This window comes from Homalodisca vitripennis, chromosome 6 (assembly GCF_021130785.1).
Source record: "Homalodisca vitripennis isolate AUS2020 chromosome 6, UT_GWSS_2.1, whole genome shotgun sequence".
In the NCBI taxonomy this organism is placed as follows: domain Eukaryota; kingdom Metazoa; phylum Arthropoda; class Insecta; order Hemiptera; family Cicadellidae; genus Homalodisca; species Homalodisca vitripennis.
Window position 1 is genome coordinate 15,258,686 of NC_060212.1, and position 17,605 is coordinate 15,276,290.

Sequence of the window (17,605 nt, forward strand, 5' to 3'; positions counted from 1 at the left end):
CAAAAGTGTGTACTACGAACGTGAAAGAATATGCAGTGGTCTTGTGTCAAACACAAATGTTGTATATTGAAAAGAGTTGATAAACGCCCTTTGTATTATAAAACTGTATAACAGTTCCACTTAATCCAAATAACTTATTGTTATTTCTGCACTAAATATCCAAAGCCGTGTCAAAGTTTAAAATGTGGCTCACCAATTACTTTAAAACTATGGAGTCCTCCAAGTGTCAGTTTTAGACCCACTGATCTTTCCATGTTTTAAATAATGTGTAGCATACGCAGTAAGATCAATGCACTTGAGGATGTGTTATTCGGAATTGTTATTATTCTCTTGTAGACCTAGGAGTGTAATATGGTAGTATCGTACCTAGGGAGTGTGATACGGTAGTATCAGACCTAGAGAGTGTAACATGGTAGTATCGTACCTAGGGAGTGTAACATGGTAGTAACAATTCCACTTAATCCAAATAACTTATTGTTATTTCTGCACTAAATATCCAAAGCCGTGTCAAAATTTAAAATGTGGCTCACCAATTACTTTAAAACTATTATTACTATGGAGTCCTCCAAGTGTCAGTTTTAGACCCACTGATCTTTCCATGTTTTAAATAATGTGCAGCATACGCAGTAAGATCATGAGCGCTTGAGAATGTGTTTTTGGGAATTATTATTACTCTCTTGTAGGCCACCAGTACCTGGGGAGTGTAATATGGTAGTATTGTATCTAGGGAGTGTAATATGGTAGTATCGTACCTAGGGAGTGTAATATGTAGTATTGTTCCGAGAACAGCGGACGGCGAGCGGCCAGTTAGAGCCGCCTCCTGGGTGTGAGGGCGCCACAACTTCGCTCCTCGTCTAACCTCTGACCCCGTCTCACTCTTTTATTATTTTCTCTCCGTGTCTTCTGCCGCTACGCACATAAAAGCATTATGCGGCGAGCTAATGAACACATTGCTGTCAGCGAGGCCGAGTGCCAGATTCGATCTGTAATGTTAAAAGCACGCTCAAACAGTTCTTGTCAGATCCGAGAGCGTGTTGCTCGGATTCGGGCTCTGTCACTGCAGACTGGCCCGGACAGGACAAGATAATATTTTAGATAATGACATCACGTCAGAGCTACTGCTCGACCCATCCGGGAGACTTCAACATCTCCTTGAAATTATTTTGATAGGGTCGATGTATCCATATATTCACCGTGCCAGGAGTTCACTCTTTGTCAATCAATTCCTTATAGTCCTATCCCGCATAAATCAATTTACGTCCCTTCATCTCAGAAGCTATCAGAACTCCGGTGCTGAAATTCTGTATTTGTGGATGTCAATAAAAACACATTTCAAATAATGAAAATGTAATCGTGATGTGCATTTTGGAGTATATACATTATTTATTTATACATTACAAGTTTACAGGATTTGTATAGTTATTATAATTGAATTTGGGAGCTGTTGTTCTTTCTAGGCCCTTAGGAAAGGGCCGTTAAAACTGTAACAGGGTGTGTATACAATAATAAACCTTTTTAACAATTTTTGATGTATTTTAATTTTTTTTTCGTACAATGTACATTTCAAATTCTAAGAATTCATCTTCAGGTACTATTAGGTTAAGGTATACTATGAAAATTAGTACCTGAAGATAAATTCTTAGAATTTGAAATGTACATCTTACAAAATAAAAATACATAAAAAAGTGTTAAAAGGTTTTATTATTGTATACATATTTATCAAACACTTTTCGAGGCTACATATCTAATACGTGGCAGGGTGTTATGGTACATTGGTTCATACAATAAATAATTAAACTATGTAACCAATACGGTAATTTGGGAGATGATTATTCAGAATCTAAAATAAAGTAATGTTCGAATAAGACAATATGTTTGTGTACAAAATCACTGCAGGGAATGACTACATACATAACACTACACAATATGTTTGTGATATCACTGTTGATGTTTGCTCCTTGTAAAACATCTAAGATTTATACTTTTAGTACAATTATGTATTTATAATTTTGGTACAAGAACTTTAGTAGCTTTATATGCAATGAGTGCATATTGTACGGGAAAGAATATCATTCCTCACAAGAGGCAAAGTTATTTCTCAGTTTAATATTGTATGTTCTGTCAAATAATACATTATTATAATATAAAACTGAACGACATCACTGACCCAAGCATTCCTTTAAGCAAGAATCGATTTGGACTTGGAATATTGAGAAACTTTAAACTTTGCCCAAGTAAATATAATAACTCTTGGAGGATTTTGAAGAAAAGAGCAACAGAGAGGAAAATAGCTTTTTAACAGTATGACATCTGACCTTAATCTCTTTAGCAGAGAAGTTTAATTGTACTTATTAGAAAAAAAATGCTACCCAATTATCCAGTATAGGGACAGCAAAAAGAGAAAAAAGTATTAACAGTTTAAATATACTTAAGTAAAGTATAATACACTAAAGCAAAGAGTTGCAGTATTGTTTATCGACTCCAGTCGAATTCAATAGCAACAAAAATTAAAAGTTATAAAAATTACTAACACAATTTAAACACAATAAAAACAAAACTTAAACACCTACAAAATGTATTGTATAAATCACACAAGCTTCAGTTATCACCTCACACAAGCCAATGTTTATGAAAACTTTATTCACTAAAAGAGCATTAGATAATGTTGAAGGTCACACAAAATATTGAATTTTTGAGTAAGCAAATGTTTTCGAATCGAACAAGTATGTTGCACATTTCTCATTTGTGTTTACTAGTGTAAACGTACCTTTACTTATACGAATATGGCATCACAACACTGAGATCTGTGTTAATCATTCTGTGATCGGTGTTGACAGATTTATCGTTAGAAATACAACAAAATATCCCAACTAGGAGGAGGAGGAGGGATTTAGCGTTTTCTGATAAATCTAGGAGTTCTCGTGAATAACGGTCCCAGATTGTGTGGGAAGGGAAGGGGCCGTTCGGTCCACACTCACATAGTTGTGTCGTTATCGCTTTATGGTATCAAAATATTAGATGAATATATTTCCAGCTATCGTTAGCAAACAAGGTGTACTCAACCCGAACACGCGTGTTGCCCCGTGTTCCTGGAACTGGCGAGATATGATAACGCTATTTGGGTTGATAACAGACAAAGGGGCGGCCCTCCGTCTTCTATAACAGGTGTTCAAGGGCTTGGAATCCCTCGTGTGGTAGAGTCACTTGCTCATCTTTGCTCTTTCTTGGCGATCGTTGGAAAACAAACGAGTACCATCGTTCTTATTTTAATACAACGAGAGGAGGAGCAGACCTAAGGGGTTTCTTAACTGCCTTCTACGTAAACGATGCGATAAAGGTAGAATTTGGAAGAATTGCAGGAAGTCGATTTCCATGTTTTAGCGTTTTTAAAGTGGTATATTCGATTTGGGGTTTGGAAAACTTTTTATCATTCTCAGTGAATGCAATAAAGTTAGGATTTGGAAGAATTGCAGGATGTTGATTTCCATGTTTTAGCGTTTTTAAAGCGATACAATCAATTTTGGGTTTGGAAAATTTTTATCATTCTCAGTGAAAACTTACATGCATTTAAAGTAGACGAGTTAGGCCATTTTATTATCGTGGCTAAATAAAAATGGCTGAATATCGTGGCTGAAGATAAAAATCTGAAATTTATATAAGTTAATTTGAGTTATAGCTGCAGACAATGATATGTTTATTTAGTTATAAAACTAAAATTTCGTTGACAAAAAATGAAATGCACGTTTTGGTCTTAAATTAAAATTGCCTATTTGACATACTTGTAATGTCACAAGAAGGTTTTGCTTTTTTTGTGTTCAGAGAAGTAGTGCATATTAAAACTATTAATTTAACATAAAAGTATTTCCAGCCCTAAAGTCGATTGCATCACCTCGATTAATCGAGCCTCATGTGAAAATGTGGCAAACCACGCGATACCTTGAGTAGCACCCGCAGCTCTGGTACCTGCTATACAGTTCACATTACGTTTACATAATCCCCAAACATACGTGATGTGCACCATGTGTTAATGAATTGTTCACTAAGTTAACAGTCTATTTCCATCACATAACCCATCTCAGTTACTCTTAATATATTGCTGCTCTCACGGCCTGCAAATCCCTTAACGCTATTACAACACAAGCTATTTTTACATAAGTGCAAGACTGAATGACTGCAGAAAATCCGTGAATTTGCCATTGTTTGTGAATATCAACCGTGATAAATTAAAAAGTGCTAGGAATGTTGTAAAATTCCAAATTCGTCGGTACAGTAATATCTATTCTTGTCTTAAGCTATCGCAGTTAAACGCTATAAGTCAACAATTATTATTTCAGAATAAGTAGACAACAATTTTTTGTTTTGGGAATATTTGGGAAAAATTCACTGCAGGAGAGAAAGAAGTTGGACGATATGAGGACGGACTTTTTACAAAGTTCTGGAAACAAGCTCTAGAAGTGATCTGCCTTAAGGATTTTATTTTGAAATCAGTCACGCTAAACTTACTTTACAAAATCTTTTATATTTTATTTCCGAAATACGGTTATCACAGCTCAGCTAGGTATATCACGCTTAGGCTTAGACTAGACAACATCCCACAGATAAGTTTGCAGTTTTAGAGAGTGTCACCGTAAAGTATTAAAAAGCTTTCAACATCAATCAAACACGCATTCGGTCGGAAAGCTCGAGAACATCTCAGCGATCATGAGCGAACCATTCGTTTTACGAGCGCATCTGTTCGGTGGGAAACAGTGAGGTCGTTCATTAGAATTCCAGGCCTAGGTAGCCGGCGCGGGCGTAAAGCGATAAACCGCACGGCGACAGCAGACAAATTCATTACAGACTGCTGAGTTATGTAATAGAGCATAAAAGGCCATCACAAAAAATTAACATTTCAGGAACCGCACAAGCGAACCGCAGCCGCCGTCGGTGAATGGCGAGAAAACGAAAGTGGCCGGATCCAGAACCGGTCTTTCGGGCACGATTTAATTATTGCTGACGGAATTAATAGATTTACAAAGTAACGCGAATGATTGCGTCCGAGCGGAGGTCAACCGGACCGGACGGTCGCACGGGGAACAGCAGGAGAAGACTAGACGTTTCTGGGGGCGCCGTTGGGTTACCACTTCTGAAAGGTCCGAGCGGAGGTCAACCGGACCGGACGGTCGCACGGGGAGCAGCAGAAGAAGACTAGAAGTTTCTGGAGGTGCCGGTGGATTACCACTTCTGCAAGGTCCGAGCGGATGTCAAGCGGACCGGACGGTCGCACGGGGAACAGCAGGAGAAGACTAGACGTTTCTGGGGGCGCCGGTGGATTACCACTTCTGCAAGGTCCGAGCGGATGTCAAGCGGACCGGACGGTCGCACGGGGAGCAGCAGAAGAAGACTAGAAGTTTCTGGGGGCGCCGGTGGATTACCACTTCTGCAAGGTCCGAGCGGATGTCAAGCGGACCGGACGGTCGCACGGGGAGCAGCAGAAGAAGACTAGAAGTTTCTGGGGGCGCCGGTGGATTACCACTTCTGCAAGGTCCGAGCGGATGTCAAGCGGACCGGACGGTCGCACGGGGAGCAGCAGAAGAAGACTAGAAGTTTCTGGGGGCGCCGGTGGATTACCACTTCTGCAAGGTCCGAGCGGATGTCAACCGGACCGGACGGTCGCACGGGGAGCAGCAGAAGAAGACTAGAAGTTTCTGGGGGCGCCGGTGGGTTACCACTTCTGAAAGGTCCGAGCGGAGGTCAACCAGACCGGACAGTCGCACGGGGAGCAGCAGGAGAAGACTAGAAGTTTCTAGGGGCGCCGGTGGGTTACCACTTCTGAAAGGTCCGAGCGGAGGTCAACCGGACCGGACAGTCGCACGGGGAGCAGCAGGAGAAGACTAGAAGTTTCTAGGGGCGCCGGTGGGTTATCACTTCTACAAGGTCCGAGCGGAGGTCAACCGGACCGGACAGTCGCACGGGGAGCAGCAGGAGAAGACTAGAAGTTTCTAGGGGCGCCGGTGGGTTACCACTTCTGAAAGGTCCGAGCGGAGGTCAACCGGACCGGACAGTCGCACGGGGAGCAGCAGGAGAAGACTAGAAGTTTCTAGGGGCGCCGGTGGGTTATCACTTCTACAAGGTCCGAGCGGACATTGCTGATGACACTGCTATGACCTTCAAAAGATTCCTTCTGACTTCTCGTTACAGTACTCCTGCCGGATTTCCAGTTGAATCATCCCTTCTTGCCGGAACTCCTATTAGTACAAAATAACTGGCAGAAGACACTCTGTCCGGAGAGAATCCGGAAATTATCGATGACTCGTCGACAACACAATTGTCTTTCCAGAGTGATCTTAAATGAGATGACTTGCGATGATTCCGCTTTCGGCTAATCACCGTGATGAATCACTCGGAAACGGTTTCACCATAATGGGCAGCAAGGCTAATGCCACCTGTATAAGGTCAGGTTGAGTTACTTGTTCACAGCGCAGGGTCGAGCTGTGCAACGGCGCTTCGTGCAGTCACGGATTCCTGTACTGTGCTGTGTTTGTAAACACAGTCATCGGATAAATTACCAAGCTCAGTCGAGTGTCAATACACCCAGGGAATATTGACAACTATAATTAAAACGATGATGCCCAAACATGGTTTAATTACAACATTCAACCGACTTTGATGCATTAATTGTAAACAAAGACCTTTCGTTAGCAAGTGCTAAGCGATGAAATTTAATTTATTTATTTACGTCATCAAGCACGCGTGAATCGTTAAGCACAAGAACAAGTATGAAACACATTTAGCAAGCAGCAGCACTAGTTCTATCAAAGTCACTGTATTATAAAGGCGAGCATCATATTGATAAAATTGCATGCAAATTGAATCTGCACAAGTCAGAATCACTAAGATACTAAGAAGGAAGAACATACATAGCCCCCGACTATTATAAGTCTAAAGTGACTTACAGGACGATCTGGCGAAGTCGTGTATTGTGAAACACAGTAGAGACATTCATTGACAGGATATTGCAAGAGAAGTTTCTTGAACTTTTTATACTATTGCTCTTTTTTCAATTGGAGTGGCAGATGATTAGTAATACAAGAGTAGTATGGGGATTCTACATAAAATGTTCTATGGATATGATATTGCAGAAGTGACGTATTCCTTGTAGTGTGGGTAAGGTTTCTGGACATAAACTTATCAAGGTATTGCTTAGCGTACTGAAGGCACTTACTCGAAGATATACAATGAAGACAGAGTCAATATGATAAGGGATTGAAAAAGACGTTTACAAGAATCCTCCTGATGATCCTCTTTTATACCCCGAAGTCCTTGATTGATCCGTCGGAATTACTCCAAACAATTACAATTACTGTGAGATGAGGGACTGAACACAGGCAAAATAGACTTGTTCTCGACGACAAGTAATAACAAAAGTACAATCCCTTCGTGTTGGAAATTGCCAAGATTTCTTCTGGTTCCAATCTTGAATTACAAGGACGGCGGCTGCTGGATTCTTCAATAGCCGCGTATCCGGGGCGCGCCGGTAACGTGAAATCTGGAAAACGGGACCGGAAGAAAGTGCCCGAGGGGGAGGGAGGGTAAGAGGATAGGTTCGGTTTGCGGTTTGGAGGGGCGTAACCGGAAAACAAGTTTCCGTAAAAGAAAAAGACGAGTTAGGTCCTGTATTAGTGGATAATTAGCAGGTAACGATTTCCGATCTGACAACAACGGAGGGTGTACAAAGCACCCCTCCCCGGTTCTCCTTTCAGGGCGCACAAAAGAGGTCCATAATTATTAAAAAATAATTTCTTGTCAGGCCCACAAAGGGTTGAACAGAGGTGGTTTCGCATGAGGATTGTCTAGAGCGGTCAGTGGGGTAGTTCACCCTCATTGAGCGTGTCACTGGAGACGGCTCGTCTATGGAGACCCGCCCTTGTCCAGGGGTAGGGCGATCCTCTGTCACCCGCCCTAGCGAGTCACCCGGCTAATACACCCCAGTCACTGCTCCGATTATCTGGAGAAATGTCCAGTCAAAGGGTTCAATCGGAGGGTGGTTTCGTAATACGGTACCGGTCCTCCAAATTTGTCCCCTTGGTCCACTCCAATTACTTATTAGTACAAAGGCATGTGCCAGAGTCCTTTTGAACAAAGCCGAGGGAACACGCTAGTTTTGAAGTCATTTCGTTGACCCTCGTTGAAGAATCATTCTCTAAAGCTCTACGTTTTATGGAGATCTCAATTGTGCGAAACGTTTTTCTATTAATTGCAAATTTAAAAGTTCGGTTTGTACAAAACAAAATTTCAAGTTTATAGTTCATTTCATTAGGCTACACGTTTTATTTGTCACATGATAAAATTTCACAATATTGTACTCGATTTGTTTACAAATTTATTTATATCGCAACTTTCTCGTTGCCGCCGTGTTAAGATGAGACCGTTCCATCATAAGAGCGATGTAAAAATGTTCGCTAACGCTCAGCCAAATTCCATGAAGTGGCATGCACCATCATCAAACTTGATGTTGCCTATATAGAAATGAAGCTTCATATAAAATTTCGAATATTGTTCATTATATCGTGCAGACAAACAGAAATAAAAATTCTCCAGTTCCTTAAGTGATAAAACGATCAGCTACTAGCAATCAGCTTTATAACCGCTATGAAAACAAAATAAATTCAATGTTAAAGTAGAGTAAACAGATAAAATAATATACCTTTGTAAATAGTTACATTGGCAAGTAAAAATAGAGTACAGATTACTATGGTATATGCATTATTATATTTGTTTATACAGCTTGTTTGTAGTGAAACTTTATAAAAAAATGGCCTATTATATTAAAAACAATAAAAATTATAAAAACTAATGCATTTGCGTTGAAAATGCGCGAAAATTCGCGTTGATCTTTAAATGGGTAATACTAAGATGCAGAACATACTATGAAAGAAGTAAACTTACCGTAGGCCTACTTGTTCTTGTTAAAGTAACCTGTTAATAATAGTCTTTTTTGCAAAAGATTGAAAACAGCCGTTCACATACTAAATGGATTTTAACTCAGTAAGTTAAGTAATGCTGTCGTTGCTTTATATGTAATCTGATTAGTTGCATGTTTGAGGGTTAGCTTACTATTGAAGACCCTTGATCAATTGTAAACATTTAAAAATAGTAGTTACTAAATCTTACTTGTTAGTCACAGAACAAGCAACAAACTATCCCAAATATTAGGAACCCCTAAAAATAAAATTTCAAATAAACATAAACCAGGTATTTATGCAATTGGATGCAATGACTGTGACAAAATGTATATTCCGCAAACAAGAAGACCAATTAACAAATTTCCAAAAAGCATTTATCACACACACAAGATAGAAGTGTTGAAACATATGGTGTAGCCAAGCACTGCATTGAATCAGGACTTACAATATCATATAAACATATAAAATTAATAAAAGTAGTAACAAAACCAACTTAAATACTCGGGAACCATTACACACAAAGGAATAAAAAACTGATATACAATGAAGAAAGCTCTGTTGGAAATTGCATTCTACTTTCTACTCAATTTATTAAAAAAAAGTAAACTGTAGTCCTATCTAATTCTTCATTCTGGCAGAAATATTTCCAAATTTTTGAGTCTGCATACTTACGCCATATGGGATTTTAATATTAATCGTAATAATTAAAAGCTTTGAAGACATTTATTTGTGGAGCCGCCTTAAGATGAAACCTTTGGTGTCGAAAGGTCACGGCCAAAATAAACAATATAGGAAAGTGTTAAAACACGTTTTCAATATTAGCTTACTTTGTCAACGCCTTTGTCGGGTAACGTTTTTCTGCACCATTATTGGGATTGTTGAACAAGGTCAGTGTGATCGTTTTCAATATTCTTATTTCAAAATATTATTTATTTATTTACTAATGCTAATAGTATCTGTTTATAAACTCAAGAACTGTACCAAATATTTTAAGTATGGTAATCATAAGAAGATGCTACGATTGAATTGTAATTATTAATATTAAATATTAGTTCCTCCATTAAAATTAGTAGTTTTAATGTTATTAGTAGATGGGGACGTGTGTGAACATTACGTATTTTAATTTGAGTATACAATTTTATGTGTGCGTCCACACAGTTTGATTGCTTATCATGTTAATTTATTTTACTCCTTATTTTTCTCGTGTTTTAATACTATTCTTAAAAATAAATGATTATAACATTTTAAACGACCAAATATCGTTGTTAATCTAGTCGTTCTTAACTGTAATCACTTGTTTATCTGTGTTTTTTTGACCCCTAAAATAAATTATTTTAAAATTTTAAATACCAAATATTGCTGTCAATCTAGTCGTTCATAACGGCCATCAATCGTTTCTCTTTCGGGGGTCCTTCAATGTACCCTCTTATGCACAATCTTTTTTCTTAACATAACTCTCTGATTTGCAACTTACTATCATATCATTAAATATACTGACCATCAGTCATACTTAGGATTGTTGGGTATTTTTGAAACGAACGAAAACACGATGGAGATATTTCACCCTCTTTGTTTATTTGCAGGTTGCCGAGAGACGGCGTTTATTTACGCAATCACTTCTGCGGCTGTGACTCACGCCGTGGCCCGCTCCTGCAGCGAAGGCACCATAGAGTCCTGTACCTGCGACTACAGCCACCAAGCCCGTGGAGGACCCAACACCGCGGGGCCCAACAGCGCCACAGGAGTGCGGGATTGGGAATGGGGTGGCTGCTCCGACAACATCGGCTTCGGGTACAAGTTCTCCCGAGAGTTCGTCGACACGGGAGAGAGAGGGAGGACCCTCAGGGAGATGATGAATCTCCACAACAACGAGGCTGGGAGAGCGGTAAGGATCCTTAGAAGCACTTTACCATCCAAAATATCCTTAGCCACTAGAGAACACGTATTTTGGCAAAGCAATACATAGATCTTGAAAAGGAATATAAGTATTTTTGGCGATACCCGAGAACAGTTATCTTCTTAGCCACGACAGAACACTTATTTTGGCAAAGCAATACATAGATCTTGAAAAGGAATATAAGTATTTTTGGCGATACCCGAGAACAGTTATCTTCTTAGCCACTAGAGAACACCTAATTTGGCAAAACAATATATAGATCTTGAAAGGGAATGTAACATTTTTTGCGATACCCGAGAAAAGGTCTTTAAATTGTTTGTTTTAATCAATTGACTTTTGAGATCCAGTCGAGATCTAACCTCCACGTAAATACATCTCCTTTTCATTTCGCTAGAACGATCCTCTTCCAATATACAATTCTCCTAGTAGGCACTGCCACCAAAGGCTTGACCAGAAAGGGTCGCGACCTCTGCAGCCGGGTAGGCCACAGATGATCGCAGCCCAGTTTGTCAAGTCTCGCTGTGACACCGGCGGTCAGTCCGAGGCTCGGCGAGGCCAACACGGGGGGCAGTTATGGATGGAATCAGGGCTAAACGGTGACAGTTGCACGTCAGGCTACTGTAATGCGTGGAAAGACGCACAGCGGGGCATCGACATGGGGCCGTGACGAACTGCACACCTGACGTCTTGTTCACCTTTTCAGTTACTTCCATCCCGTGACATTTCACTTCACAGCTCTAACCAGTTATTTACAATCACTTATGTCGATTGTACGGCCCGCTACTGTGCCTTTGTGCCGTAATTGTAGCGTTCAGTTCTTTTTCCCGATATTATCTGCTCAGCGAGGAGCCGAGCTTTGTTCTACAGCTGCGACAGTAGGCGTTCAACAATGCCGTTTTAAGTACAGATACTTTTGTAAGACGTTTCTAGAGCGGAAGAAAAGTCTTTTTTTACCCAAATGTGCAGTTTTGGCCGAACTAGTTCCGGCACAGCCTGTATGCATGAAGGAGAATTGAGGATGGAGTTGGTGGCAAGCGTTATTTTCATCAAAACATTTCATGATAATTTAAAACTCAGAAGCACGTGAAGGTGAGAATGGGCAGTACTGCCTTGATTTTCTTAATTGTCATAGTTGACAATGACACAAGTAATGATTTCTGTTACGATTAGCCCCAAGATGTTTTTGGATGGCATTTCGCAACTCCTTCTGCAACAAACAGTCTGTAAAAAGGGAGTAGATCCGAGAAGAAATTACCGACTGGACATTTCAAGAGGGGTTCCATCGAAGCAGACTGTCGGTCTGTGAAGAAATGAAGTAGAACTAGAAGAAAGCCAATGTTCTGGCTGGACACCGCAGAAGCGACATGGCGTGGACGTGCCTCGCTTCGCCGGGTCCGCTCTGGCTAGCGATTAAGGATAAACGGTTCATTTAGTGACCGCAGCAGATAGATGGCGTGGCGCTCCAGTGATGGCATTTCCCTCCATTATCACGCCTCCGACTGCTAATAACCCTAACAATTACAGCCCACCGAGCAAAAAATGATCTCTACCTTTTGGACGGGAAACAAATGAGTTTGCTCGTGGACATTAGTCATGGCGTTGTGCAACCAGGTATGGTCCGGGTGATGAAACGCGGTGATCTCAACTCGGCAGCGCCCACGTCCGGGCCAGGAGGCGTCGAGGTGGAAGTTCTGGTATTCTGGAGTGTCGATTTTGTGCTCAAATTTATTTGCGAGAATTGCTCTTGGAGGCAAAGTACACGAGAACACTTCCAGTGTGTGGATCTTTTTGTTCTAGAATCCACAACGAACCCAGCGTACCCCACTGGAAAATCATTCTCGTGAGTCAAGAAAGTGTCGCAGATTGAGAGCTCTGCTGCCAGTAAAACACAGGCTTCCCCTGGTAACGAAGCACTAAACTGCAATGAAGTCGAGTGCATAGACAAAAACGAGGGATCGTTAGCAGGTTGCACACGGTCCATATAAATGATTTACAACAGTCGAGGGAGTGGAATGGACAAGAAGCTGTAATTGCTCGGGTAATTGATAGTCGGACAGGCTGATGAAGCAGTCAGCAGCACCTCGATTGTTCTGTCTATCACTACGGTATTTATGCATATGGCCTACAACAATGCTTGCGCAACCCCTAACCCTTTGTCTCATCTTTCACGGCTTTCCTTGGCAGCAACAGGAGAGCTCTTTCACCTTGAGAGCGTGCTTTATGTACGGCCAGGAATGTTAAAGTGGAGGTCACCGTAGAATATGGTTTTCTGCTTTTAAAGACTGTGGGCTTAGTGAGTGGTATGATGGAGGCTGGAGATTGGAGAACCCTTAGGCCTAATAATTGTTATGGGGTCACAAGTGTTTTAGAAAAAGTGATTTAAATATTTTTGATGATCCTGCCATGCTTTCATTGTGAATTATAAACTTTAGTGGTTTTGCTATAAAAATAGCAACTTGTAACCGAATTCCCTGTGGTTCTTCCGGAAAAATGAGTTTGGAAGAGAAACGAGGTGAAGAAGCGGCTGGTTTCGAGGCTAGCTGAGAAAGAGGGCGTCCATTGCGAGACAAGAAAGGAAACAAAAGCACGGAACGATTTGTGGTCGAGTGAACAAACGGGAGACAAGCATACAAATGGGAGATGTAGGGAAATAGGTGTAAGGTTGAGAAGGGAGGTCCAGACCTGCCACCCAGGTCGGTAACAGAGGCGCTCGTTCGTTACGCATCTCAAAGGTACAAAGAACGACACCTCCACTCTCGGGAACTAATCTCCTTTCCCCTCTCGAGGAATTTCTTTTTTAATGACAAATTACCATTGAAATTCGCCGTGGCCAAAGTGTTCTCGGGCAGATGCTCCCCCCCCCACTACCCCACTGACTGTCCGACACAAACAACTCCATCTTCTCCCACCTCACACGTACTGACACAATTGTTTCGCTCAGTTCCTTTCGTATATTTACACAATTACGCAATATCTTCCCAACTGAAATATTCGATTATTGAGCTCTTTGAGATAATTAATGATCTGAAAATTGTAGTTCGTGTTCTTTTTCTTATTCATCCAATTCCTATGTTACTAGAGCGGTTTTGACCACGTTATAAAATATTCGGTCCGATGGACAAAATTTACAAAGTGAAAAAATAAATGTGTAATAAACTTAAATATTAGTACAAATAACCGTAAAACTTTAAATACAGTTAATAACTACTAATATTCAACTAGGGGTTTGTTTACAATTTCAATATTTTTTTGGGCAGTAAAACATTTTAATAGAAGAAAGAATATGTTTGTGACAGTTTAAAATTACCAAAAATTAAATACAATATAATTAAAGTCTATTCGTACGTCTTGTTTAGATTATTTCTCAAATATGGAATCTGAACAAATAATAAACGCTCTTACGTCTATTAAGAGTTATGTGAGAAAATGTAGCTAATCCCTATGTCTTATTTAGATTATTTCTCAACTATAGATTCTGAAATGAAGAATAACAAATAATAATACGTTATTCATACGTCCATTATCAGTTATTTGATCAAATTGAAAATTTATTGATATACACATGTAGAATTGTTTTCTATCATTTCCTATAAAAGAACACTCATAATTGTCCAATAATTTTAATTTTTAAAATTATTTATTTAGTTTTACTTTTGATTATACAATCTCGCATTAAGATTTATTCAGCTTACAATTGTTTTAAATTGTAAAACACTTATACTATTTCCAATTGTTGATTTTCACCTGACGATGGAGTCTTACATGTCGAAAGGTCTAATTAAAATTATTAGACAACTGTGAATTTTTTTTATAGAAAATAATTTTTCCAATAAGAAGAGCTCCTCCTTCAATGTAGAAGTTTGATTGAGAACATTTGCATGGTATTCCTGTCTAATTTTCACGTCTTCCACTGTCTTTGTCTAACGTGATCACGTTCATTACAGCACGTCGCGGCCGAGATGCGGCAGGAGTGCAAGTGCCACGGAATGTCCGGGTCCTGCACCGTGAAGACGTGCTGGATGCGACTCCCCAGCTTCCGCGTGGTCGGGGACAACCTGAAGGACCGCTTCGACGGAGCCTCCAGGGTCATGGTGAGCAACGCCGGGAGTCTCCGTGGAGGAGGCGGCAAGAAGGGGAAGTACAACTTCCAGCTGAAGCCTTACAACCCCGAGCACAAGCCTCCCGGAGTGAAGGACCTCGTGTACTTGGAGCCTTCGCCGATGTTCTGCGAGCGCAACCCCAAGCTGGGCATCCAAGGGACGCACGGGAGACAGTGTAACGACACCAGTATCGGGGTGGACGGGTGTGTGACCTCATGTGCTGTGGCCGCGGGTACAGGACACAGGAGATCGTGGTGGTGGAGCGGTGTTCGTGCACCTTCCACTGGTGCTGTGAAGTCAAGTGCAAACTGTGCAGGACCAAAAAGACCATCCATACTTGCCTGTAGACACTAGATACTTACATACTTACCCCTATACATACTTCCCCCTGAGTTGTACAAAGACTGAACTTAGCGTACGCTAACAGGTTGTGCCTTTCCTTGCCGATTCCAAGGAACGACAGAATTTTTGAATTCACCGTTCCTTCTGACACAAAGTGGAATTGGTCAAGTAACGATTAGTCCTCGCTATCACCTTAAGTCCTTGTGTCCCACCCAACAAAAACCGTCCTGGAGACGGTCGGACAATGCTTTTGAACTTTGAACCAAAAAGTCCAAGAGTAAAGTAGGTTAGAGTCACGTGATGTATATTCGTTAGTCTATGTACAAATGTCCTTATCTGTCAACGCAGTCGTCTTCCTAAATTAATTTATTCTATTTATTTTGTAAATTGTTTGTAATGTTGTATAAATATTTGTGAAGTTTTTTAGCGGCTTTTGTAAGTATTATCATGCAAGCAGTGTATAAAGTGAATGATGTAATATTTGTGTATGTAAATTATCAGTATTATTTTAATATAGATATACGTAATCATAGGTTAAGTAGTTTTTTATAATGAGTATTTTATATTATATTGAATGGTTCTGCCATGGAGAAAGAATAACAGTATTTTTATAGTCGTATGCTCAATAAACTTAGTATTGAAAGCTTGAACGAAAATGTCGTTACCTGAGTACATTACAGTTCAACATAATTGTATTGTAAATGTTGTTATTATTTGTGATCACTATTTTACAATTTTCAACGGTGCATTGCATCAAATAAAAGTGAAACTAAATGTCGTATTAATAGAAATACAATTTAGTACTCTAGCATTAAATGAAATTACTATAAACAATTATATATTTGCGTAAGTCATTTAGTAAAAATAAGATTTCTTAAACAAATTTGTTACTTTTTCTCTTTAAAAGTGAACAAAATCCTTTTACATAATAGACAATACAGGCAAAAATTCTTTCAATTTTTTTCATAATAGTTTACAATGACAACGATATAAATACAGAAATTGCACATTATTTATAGCTTTAAGATAGCGCAACAGCTTTAATGTTCTTTAATTACGTACTTTTATTTTTACTGTGTTGTATACTTAAACTAAATTTATGGAATATGAAATAACATTCTTAAATGTAACTGTCTTTTAAACCTAAACAGGAAGTTCTGACTAAGGTTTCAGAAGTGTTAATACTTTAACTAAATAGACTGACCTTGTTACTCAAGTGGGCTTTATGATGAACAAAATGCTTTAATTATTAATTGTATCGAGGAAGTGAACTTTCTTATGTTGCCTGTACTTTTAAGAGTTGAACGTTTCGAGTCCTAGAAAACTTGCTAGCACGTTTAAATTTCCTTTCCATTTATTGTAGATATTGTTCTTTGTTTTATGACGATGGTATTTATATAAAATACAAAAGTCTGACTAGCATGTTTGGATACTTATTATGACTTCACACCTGTTTTCCTCCCAGTTAGATTTACAAATCTACTTCAACTATTCTGAAACTAGAACTTGTATAGAAATAAAATTTGATATTTCAATCGAATAGCTTACAAACTAGACAAAATAAAACAGCTATTGAAGTAAAAAATTATTAAAATTCCAATGCAATGAACTGTTTTTGACTGGATTTGGTATAATGACAATTGCAATGTAATAATTGAAATATTTATATGCAAATGTACGTAAATACGATGTTGCTCAATTTAATTGAAACATCCTTTGAACTTAATCAAATACCATTATACACCTTGTTAAACAACAATATTGCTATCCTGTTTACGCAACTAAAAATTCTAGTGAATGAATATTAGTGCATACAGACTTGAATGATTTATTTTAGCTTGGTAATATTTCGCTATTCAATGTTTATAACGACGTAGATAAATACTAAATTATTAGTTCTTGAAGTGTCGAAAGTGGTCGATAAACAATAAAAATCATCGAGGCTTATTGTGAATGTAGTGAATAAAGAAGAGAGAAAGTGAAAATACATAAAAATCTGATGCATGTTAATTATTTACTTTGTAAATCATTGAATGCCTTCCTTCATAAAGGCGGGTGGGAGTTTTAACTTTATTATTTTATATGTAAGAAGTAAAGGTTGCAAACTGAAAATCAGCATTAATAATTGATGATATTTACTATCAAATATGGTAAGTGGGAACATATATAATTTTGGGTTTTAAATATAATCATCACTTGTTTCCTACTTTGGGAACAGATGATTTTATTAAAACCACGAAATCTTGATAAATAATTAATGGCTAAGTATATCCAATATTATTATTTGCATAGAAACTTGTGAATTAATGCATAATAAGGGT

General features: G+C 39.1%; 1 protein-coding gene across 1 annotated transcript in view; it reads left to right on the forward strand.

The window, feature by feature from the left end:
* LOC124364136 (protein wingless-like) overlaps positions 1–16,706 on the forward strand; it is a 40,656-nt gene extending 23,950 nt beyond the window's left edge. The window contains 3 exon segments of the mRNA XM_046819364.1: positions 10,529–10,830; positions 14,787–15,146; positions 15,149–16,706. Of these exon segments, the coding sequence (XP_046675320.1) occupies positions 10,529–10,830; positions 14,787–15,146; positions 15,149–15,289 (803 nt within the window). The 3' untranslated portion in view covers positions 15,290–16,706.
* The last annotated feature ends 899 nt before the right edge of the window (positions 16,707–17,605 follow it).